General features: G+C 36.8%; 2 protein-coding genes across 3 annotated transcripts; one reads left to right on the plus strand and one right to left on the minus strand.

Moving 5' to 3' along the window:
• The first annotated feature begins 1176 nt into the window (after positions 1–1176).
• Positions 1177–7885, plus strand: NDC1 (NAD(P)H dehydrogenase C1). 2 transcript variants are annotated; one of them, XR_015227295.1, is made up of 12 exons: positions 1277–1477; positions 1597–1787; positions 2485–2580; positions 3315–3381; positions 3493–3676; positions 3958–4051; positions 5378–5593; positions 5736–6128; positions 6255–6331; positions 6774–6877; positions 7465–7678; positions 7720–7885. XR_015227295.1 is itself a non-coding variant. In XM_086645897.1 (11 exons), the coding sequence occupies exons 1-11, from the start codon at positions 1426–1428 to the stop codon at positions 7602–7604; spliced, it is 1614 nt and encodes a 537-aa protein (XP_086502023.1). In that variant the 5' UTR covers positions 1177–1425; the 3' UTR covers positions 7605–7885. The 2 variants fall into 2 exon arrangements, 1 of the variants encoding a protein (XP_086502023.1); XM_086645897.1 differs by having other exon boundaries at positions 1177–1477; positions 7465–7885.
• Positions 7886–7887: 2 nt separating this feature from the next.
• LOC147534859 (transcription factor bHLH160-like) lies at positions 7888–9367 on the minus strand. The gene is made up of 3 exons (XM_086645898.1): positions 8894–9367; positions 8266–8616; positions 7888–8165 (listed from the first exon to the last, which is right to left on the minus strand). Exons 1-3 carry the CDS (start codon positions 9290–9292, stop codon positions 8067–8069), a joined length of 849 nt encoding a protein of 282 aa, XP_086502024.1. The 5' UTR covers positions 9293–9367; the 3' UTR covers positions 7888–8066.
• Positions 9368–9488: the final 121 nt, after the last annotated feature.

The raw sequence follows: 9488 nt of genomic DNA on the forward strand, positions 1-9488 counted from the left end.
GGTCAAGTCCGAGACCTAATGCATGGTTCAAGACTGGCCCTAGTCCGAACACAATCCGGACTGGACCGTCCGTCTCTTTTCGGACTGTCCAGACCGTAACGAGGCTTTGGGCCTCGGAGTAATCAGTCCGAGAAGAGGCGCCTACAGTTGTCGGGGGTTTGACCACGGTCAACCCTTATGAGGAGGCGCCTACAGCAATTTGGGGAGGCCCCTTTAGACGCGCCCTTTTTTTTAATAATAAGTTAAGGTTTACATCTTTCACATTCTAATTTTGAGATTTTTAAGTCAAAAAAGAAATTTTAAATATGTTATTTCTGTGAAAAAATTAAAGTACTTATTATTTTAAGATGTTAATTCCTTCAATGATACATGGTCTAAAAGAGTGACACTTACCTTCATTATCACATGAAGAGGTGACAACCTTGTAAATTTCACGTGCAATATTTACTTTCGTACTGACTGTTTATGATTCGAATATGTAGTTCACCAAATGCCACTCTGCGACGCCTCAAACCTTTGCAATTATTGGTATTGTTTATGTTTTTGACAATCAAACTCAAGTCTATAGGTAAATGATTTTGTTATTCAAGAAAACTTTACGAGCCCACCTAAAAAGAACTCGACACTTATTACACTCGAGTATGCACCTACAACTTGTACGTCGAACGCTTTCCAAATGACGTGGGACTATCAGAAATTTAGAATCCACCCATCCTTTGAGACGAGTCATTCTCGTCTCTGATACTATATGTAACGCCTCAAGCCTTGACAAATATAGATATTCTATCAATTTAGACACCCACACCCAGGCCTAAAAGGTCAAGGTTTGTTCGTGGTGATGTCTTCATGAGCCCACCCAAAAAAACTCGACATTTTTGAAGACATAGGATAAACCCTACCTATCACAGCACGCAACAAAATGTACCCTCCTCCCGTACACACATGATTGATTTTGTCTTCACTTAGCTACGATCCATCACGGTGTTAAGTTTTGGGTAATTCGGGTCTTAACACTTATTAAACTTAAGCACACACAAATTTTGGATGTCCTCAAGTGAGGTGGATTATTACAAATCCACAACTCTGGGAAAGAACTATCTTCTGCTTCGAGCCTGACATCATGCCACAACTTTTCAACAGTTATCTATATTACATCCGCTTTTACTACAAGTCTATGTATATGGGATTTTATTCTTAGCGAAGGTTACTAAACTTGAACAAGCATCTATGGCCCAGACTCGAAAGGCTTTGTTGGAAGCCATGTGGGTGTTTTCTCATGGACAAAATATCACCACAACTTCAACCTAACACCACAGGCCACGGCCTAAAGAGAAGAGAAAGATTGAAACAGTATTTCCAGAAAGGAGAAGAAATTGCAGCTCTTACGAGTTCGCGTAGCTGTTCATACATCCATACTCCCTTCCAATGGCCGCCATTACTCTCTCTGCTTCAGCAACCTTAACGCCCTTCTTCAAAAGTAATTTCTTTCACTCTCACCTTCCATAACTCACTGAATCTTTCTTCTTCATTTTCATTCCAATTTCGATTTAATTACTCTTCTCAATCTTTTCTTCCTTCAATTTTTATTAATTTCAGGAGGATCAACTCATTTCTGCAAACAATTTCCAATTTCTACAAGAAGAAATTCGATCAAGTTATCATCCTTGTTCGCAAAAAGAAATTTCATTTGCTCTTTATCGTCATCCAGGAGGAACCGACCAGTTTTTGTTCAAACATCAGATGGAGAAACCAGTAATCCATCTTCTTATTCATGGCCAGATAATAAGGTTTTGTTTCCTTATATTTGTCTTCTCTTTTCTTTCATCTTCCATTTTTTATCCTTCAAAGCTAATAATCCATCACTCTTTACTTGAATCCTCGGAGTAATGAGAAGAGTTCAATCACTTGGGAAGTTTTTTTTTTTGTGTCGAGCCTGAAGTCTGACTCGAGGTCTGAATTCACTCGTGTCAGATTTCAAATCGTTTCTTTTTTATTAGAATTGTAATGTCTGACCCGTTTGAACGACCGGATTGGTCTTATTTGGGTCAATTTGAGTTATACGAGACAAATTTGTATGAGTTATACGATTCAGGTTTAGATGAGTTCGGCGACTCAGATTCAGGCAGTGATAAAGAAAAAGACACCACCTTAGGACATGAGCGAAAATAACGTAAAGTAATGGAGTAGAACAGATTTGTGTTATCGTGTTCAAGAACTAGATAAGGATTAGAAATAAATAGTTGAGAGGATTAAACACCTTATGACATAAAATTGAGATGACTGAAGGGTTGTTACTTGCGTGGATGATCTTCTCATCATGTGGACCATGTAAACGTCTATGCGGTGCATTTGTGCGGTACAAGTACCATTTAGTTAAATTACTTCGATATCATGTATTTGTTGTGGAGTAACAATTGGTGATATGGCTCGTGGATGTGTTTTGTGATGTGCTCGGACTAAAAGATGGTGATATATTGTTTACAGAAGCCTCGAGTGTGCATATTAGGTGGTGGATTTGGAGGTTTGTATACTGCTTTAAGACTAGAATCGCTTGTGTGGCCCGATGACAAGAAACCTCAGGTAAATATGACTAAGTTCAAAAGTTTGAAATTTCTGTTTGGAGCTAGTGCATTTTTTTTTTTTTTGAAAACTTAGAATTAATATTGAGGAAAAAGAATAATAGACTGTACAAAAACGAAAAAAAGGGAGGATATACTAATTACATGTCACTCATTATGCCCCCCCAGTTCGACAAAAAGTCAAAAAACGAGTAACCCCTAGCCCACGGTAGAGACCTACTCCAATGAAAAAGGACACCCAACACATCTTCCTCCGCTACCTTAAAAGCCGAGATAGAATTTCTAAAAGTACCCTCATTCCTCGCCTTCCAAATACACCACCAGATAGCAAAAGGAACCAAGTCCCATAGACCTCTTTTTAATTTCTTGACTGGCATCTTCCTCCGTTTGGAGCTAGTGCATTATTCCCATTTCCCACATGAGAGCATTTTTTGCAATATTGTGCATTCCAGATCATGTTGAATACCGTCTATTTACATATGTTAGAAAACAAGTAAATTCATGCTTAATTTGTTGAAGTACCCACGAGGCCACAAGAAGAAATGTAAAAGAACTACCCAAATTAAAACCTATTATACATTTCTAATCTGAAAATCTGTGAGACACAATATTTTGGAATGCTTTTCTGCTTGTTAGGAGTATTATATCTGAAATCATCTCAACTTAGTCCGGTGCAGATTGTATCTACTACTTCATTTGGTTAAGGTTTTAACATCCATGGAAGAATGATTGCAGGTAGTCCTTATCGATCAGTCAGAACGTTTTGTGTTCAAGCCGATGCTCTACGAACTTCTATCGGGAGGTATGTTTTAAACTGATGGTAGACTTTCATTACCTTATACATTCATTCATTTTATGTCATTGTGCGTGACTGTTGACCTAATTTAAATTCCTCTGGTCTTTTTATCTTCAGAAGTAGATACATGGGAAATAGCTCCTCGTTTCTTTGATTTGCTAGCAAACACTGGTGTGCAGTTTTTACAGGATAGAGTAAAACTTCTACAGCCTTCTGATCACTTGGTAACGAACAATTCTTCAGTATCTAGCTGTGGTGGTGTAGTGCACCTTGAAAGTGGCCTTCTTGTTGAATATGACTGGTAACTCTCCTTATAAGTAGATATTTTTGTAAGGCACTTTATTACTAACCATACTAGACCCGCTATGTTGCTCTACAAAGAAAGCATCAGAAAACACAACTCCGTCGTGATAAACTGCTGCCTCATTTTTCTAGTAATTTTTTTTTTCCTAGACCAATTTACTCAAATATAAGATGGGTATTATTGCAAAATTAATACCTGTGTTGTTTCTTTCTCCAGCACCTGGAATTTGTTATTCGTTTGTTGCTCTGGCTAATAAAATCTTCCACTTGGGCAGCCAGGTTGGTTCTTGCAATGGGAGCTGAAGCCAAACTTGATGTTGTACCTGGTGCTGTGGATTTGGCTTTGCCTTTCTCCACGCTGGACGATGCTATTGTAAGGATACTACAGAACTATATTTCTTTATTCTGTAAACACTTTTTCTGCCACACGTTTGTTCCTCCATGACATGAGTTTTGACTGTCCTTGGGCTTGGTTACCCTCTGAAAGTTTGTAGTTCTGACATTTCCCATATATATATATATATATATATATATATATAATTATAGTTTATATCTGTATATACATTTTCACCACTCAGCTTCCCCTAAACTTATATTTAGCATCAATCCCTACCCCACCTCTGAAAGTTTGTAGTTCTGACATTTCCCATATATATATATATATATATAAGTATAGTTTATATCTGTATATACATTTTCACCACTCAGCTTCCCCTAAACTTATATTTAGCATCAATCCCTACCCCACCTCTTTGTGAGTTCAATTTTATGCTTTCATCTAGTTGGAAGACGCCTCGTTCAAAAAAATATTACTGGGAGACGCTGATTTGAGTTGATCAAGATGGTTGGTAGGGTTGTGACTTGTGACAGACTTGTGCATGTTTGACTCTGATTTTCTTTTGTTCGAAGATGATGATTTGACGAATATCTCGGGAGCTCGTAGAGGTTTTCTATATCCAAGGAAGGGATGTAAGAATTAAGATATTGAAAGATTAGGGTAAACACAACTTTTCTTTTGGTTAGTTCTTGATGTTGTTGGATAAAAATCCGAAGTATCAAAAAAAACATCCAAAGTATCAGTAAGTAGTGATTCAGTTTGTGTGGGAACACAAACTGGATGTGAGCTGGACAACCGTCCCCTTCTGATTTAATCCAACCTTAGTGAATGTTTAAACATATGTCCCACATCATTCAAAATGTGATCAGATAGTTATTATTACTTATTAATTATCAGTAAAGAAGCTTGCTTTGCTGTTGATTGGAACATAGGTCTTGCGTGGAAACAAGTTATTGTTACTTGTTAGGTTCAGATGGAATTTGGAGTAGGGAAGATTCCTCTCCAGTTACAGACTTACAGTTGAAAACCAGTGTAGTTCTTTCACTCATTGGCTAGATGATGCTTTGAAGGTAAGTATGGAGTATGAACTGAAACTGACGTTATGATGTGGTACTGTAAAATTATTGTTTGTTTCTAGTTATGGAAATGCAAACTCCTGATATGGAATGAAGGAAAACAACCCCGAATGAGCCCCATGGTGTATGTTCTCTTGTTTCCCGCACTGGTTGATAGTGTAATACAGGATATAGTTTGAGATTTTACGGGTCAATGACTATATGTAAAATATCCACACTGTTCGATTCGTTTGTTTTTAAAGAAATATGCTCTGCTTATATTGTGTTGAATTTGCTTGTTATGCAGACAGTTGATAATAAATTAAAGACATTGGAACGGGAGAAGTTTTGTAAAGATTCATCTCCAATACGTGTAGCCATTGTTGGGTGTGGTTATGCTGGAGTTGAATTGGCAGCTACAGTTGCCGAAAGGTTGCAAGATAAAGGAATAGTACAAGCAATTAACGTTGAAACAACAATATGCCCAACAGCTCCACCAGGAAATAGGGAAGCTGCGCTAAAAGTAAGAATCTAAGATTTTCTGATTTATGTATACTTCAAGCAAACAAAAAATCTTATCTACATGGACAGTTAGACACTATTTAGTATATCAAACTTACACTTGAACTACTCTTATCTTATTTCCAAATCTTGGGTTTCATCAGGTTCTCTCATCTCGAAAAGTTCAACTTTTCTTGGGATATTTCGTCAGCTGCATTAGAAAAAAGTGTGGGGGTTCGGATGAGGTATCAGGAACAGACAAGGATAGTGAAACCAAACAAGATCACGAAGAACTTGTTCTGGAACTTCAACCAGCTGAAAGGGGCCTACAAAGTCAAATTCTTGAGGCAGATTTAGTACTGTGGACAGTAGGGTCTAAACCTCTAGTTCCTGCACTAGAACCAGGTAATGAGCCCCGCAATTTTCCTCTTAATGGAAGGGGTCAGGCAGAAACAGATGAAACTCTTCGTGTGAAAGGTCATCCCCGTATATTTGCAATTGGCGACTCTGCTGCATTAAGGGACTCTTCTGGAAGAATTCTCCCAGCCACTGCACAGGTTTAGTTAGCATCTCAATGCTTCAACTTTTCTTTTCAGAATTACTTGGATTTTATTGGGTTCAGGGAGGACCTTACAACTTGTTTAACCGTTTTCTGATGCCTCACAAATTACAATTCTTGTCAGGTTGCTTTTCAACAGGCAGACTTTGCTGGTTGGAATCTATGGGCTGCGATAAATGACCGTCCCTTGTTGCCATTTAGGTGAGGGTCTTTCTAGTATATGATACACTAAGTCAGTAACATATACCGATTTTTCCTTATTTAGGCACATTATGGTGTTATGCTCAAATTCGGTGTGTACATGCCTCTGTTCCTTGAATTACGTCATTTGTCTATCTATATTCATCACCTAAACATTTAACGCAGTCCTTCGAATAGCTTAACCTGATTATCTATGCAACTCCCCTGATCAATGACATTTGAATAATTGATGCATCCGTGGAATTTTTACTGCTTTTGTTGTCCAAATAAAGCATTCAGCAGCGTTAAATGACTCGTAGTTGAGCTTCCAAGTAATCTATGAATTTGTAACTTCCACCCCGTCAGGGATAAACCCTTCATCTCTCATAAAGAAATAATTCTCGAATTCATTATATTATGACTTGATTTGTAAACCTGACTAATTTGATTGTTTTGGTATTAGGTTTCAAAATCTAGGGGAGATGATGACTCTTGGAAGAAATGATGCGGCAATCTCACCCAGTTTCATTGAGGGGCTAACACTGGAAGGGCCAATCGGTCATACAGGTAAGCAGAGTTGTTGAATTGTAAATCACCTTTCTTTTTTTATAACTCGTATTCGTATAGTAGAATCAAGTCGTAAGATTTACTTTTCCTAGTACAAACATAAGGTCATTTTTATGTGCAATTGACTATGTAGTCCAACATATAAGCAACTATATTTCCCCTCATCATCGTAAAATTCATATGACCAATTTTGTTACTCTTGCGTATATATAGTATCACGTCTAATAGGGTATTAGGGTTATAGAGAATATGATAATAAAGAGAGCAAACAAAAATTATAGTTTAAAGCTAACTTTGATTGCTTGGAATTAGAGAACCTAGAGAGTGTTTAGCGGAAGAAATAGTGTGACATGAACACTCCCACAACTCATAATTTAGTCGAATAATTTATGATTTCATTCTCACTAACCAGTCAGGAAAAAAATGATTGTGGATTGAATCGAAAACCATATGAGATCTGAATAGGATAATAGTAACGATTTTAGCATCAATGCTCGTCCTCTTAAAATTTATATCCCATTCCATTATAACTCTCTTCATAAGGTTGTGAAACTCTAATCTCCTAGCATGTTTTATTCCGATTGCAGCAAGGAAGATAGCATACTTGATCAGATTACCCACAGATGAACATCGCCTAAAAGTCGGAATAAGTTGGCTTGCTAAATCTGCTGTTGATTCCATCGCAACATTTCAGAGCAACCTAACTAAAGCTTTGTCAGGCTCTTAATCTATTTTCATTCATCAGAGATTCTTATTTCTCAATTTACAGGTAACTGGTATAAATTATCGATGATAACAGTAGCAATGGCCGTTTTTCAGTAGCGATCTTCTACAATTACTAGTTTATTCTGTTATTCGTAAAATTCCATTAGCTTTGTCATGTTACCATGTCACTGTGATTTAGAGAGCCTGGTTCGTCAAAGAAAAAGTCTAATTGTCCAAAAATAGTATATTGTTGTTGGCAGCTTACTATTATAGAATAACAATATGATAAATATTTCTTTGGAATATTTAAGCATTTGAGTTGAGCTTTATATATGAAGTCAAAAACAATCTAACGTCTTATGATTTTATAATCGAAAATTTTGTACAATATTCCTTTTGTTTTCCCAAATTTTTCATTTTTATACACTTTCCTTTTTCTTCTTTGATAGAAAAATGATATTTCACCCAATCTTCTGGTTATATATCAAGAAGAATAAGTGGTGGATAATAGTTGGCACAACCATGAAACCATCTTATCCCTTAATATATCAGCATAGTTACTTGTCTCCTTCGTTCCCTTCATCTGAAAAAACAATTATATATGTTAATAATAATACTAACAATAATATACTTAATAATAATATTAAGATAGTATTAGTAAAAGAGAAGAGAAAGATTATTACATGTAGAAGGAAGCAAACAACATGGGTAGAGATTGAGAGAGTTGAAGAGCTAACAATCTCAATTCCTTCTTCTTCTTCCAACTTCGCTAGCAAATCCGATAAAATATTAACTTGACCTCGACCTTTTCGAACACATATTTGCGCTAGATATTCTCCTTTCTCAATTTCACTTGTCGAAACGGTTGGAACTAGAAAATCCGACTTTAGTTGCTTTTTGCTTGAAATAGTTTGTTTCTTTTGGATTATTAGTAACATCTCTTCCTTCTTTTGTCTTAACTTCTCTAGTTCATCTTGTAACTCTGGTATGTAATCAAGAACTGTCTCAACTACTAAAGGAGCACTCCATTTCTTCTGCAAAAAAATTAAAACAAAAAGTTCAGAAGTAATACAAGGAGTGTCAAAGGCGAGAACACAACTCGTCTTGGAAGATGGGGGATGTGATATCATCACGTTGTTTAGCTCGAGGTCTTCTGGGTGGACTGCTAGAACTTTCCCCAAGAACATAACCCTATCCTATTGGACTTTGCCTAAGTGGCAAAAGCGGAGACTATATTGGTATATGATGGGGTTTGGGTCGTCACACGAACTATCCATTGAAAACTGTACATATGGAAGAGAAAGAACCTACCTTTATTTTATAAGCGTCCGGTAATAACGATTTGAGAGAAGAATAAGCATCGTTAAGTTTCATTCGACGTAACTTCTCCTTAATATTGTGATGAGATTTCTTTATAACTTCGTCAGCACTAGTATTCGATGTTGGACACGTAACATTTGATTTTTGTGGTTCATCCGATCGAAAGTACATGTTAATATCATCGGTATAAATATTTCCTTGGTCGTTAATAACGGATGGAAAATCGAAAATCAATCCCCCAGAAGTAGGCCATAATAAACTTGTAGAAGATTCATTAGGAGTATTAGCAGCATCCAAGGAAGGACTAGTAGTGTTACTGTAATGGGATGGCCAGTGATAAAGTTGTTGGTGATAGTTGGTGCAAGAGGAAGAAGAAGAAGAAGTAAGCATTTTGGATCTTCTAGTCTTTTAATTAAAATGACCTAATCTTCTAGTCTATACATTTATATATATAATGGTGGATATATTGGTTGAAGTTATCACGAATGAGGGTTGAGAAGAGAAATACACAGACAAGCACGCGGTATACTCGAGTTAGCGTGAGCTAAGCTTGCAGTTTCATCACCCACTACCCTTGTCTTTGTAA

This window comes from Eschscholzia californica, unplaced genomic scaffold, assembly GCF_041429995.1.
Source record: "Eschscholzia californica isolate CP2 unplaced genomic scaffold, dmEscCali1.0.p SCAF_6, whole genome shotgun sequence".
Classification (NCBI taxonomy): Eukaryota; Viridiplantae; Streptophyta; class Magnoliopsida; order Ranunculales; family Papaveraceae; genus Eschscholzia; species Eschscholzia californica.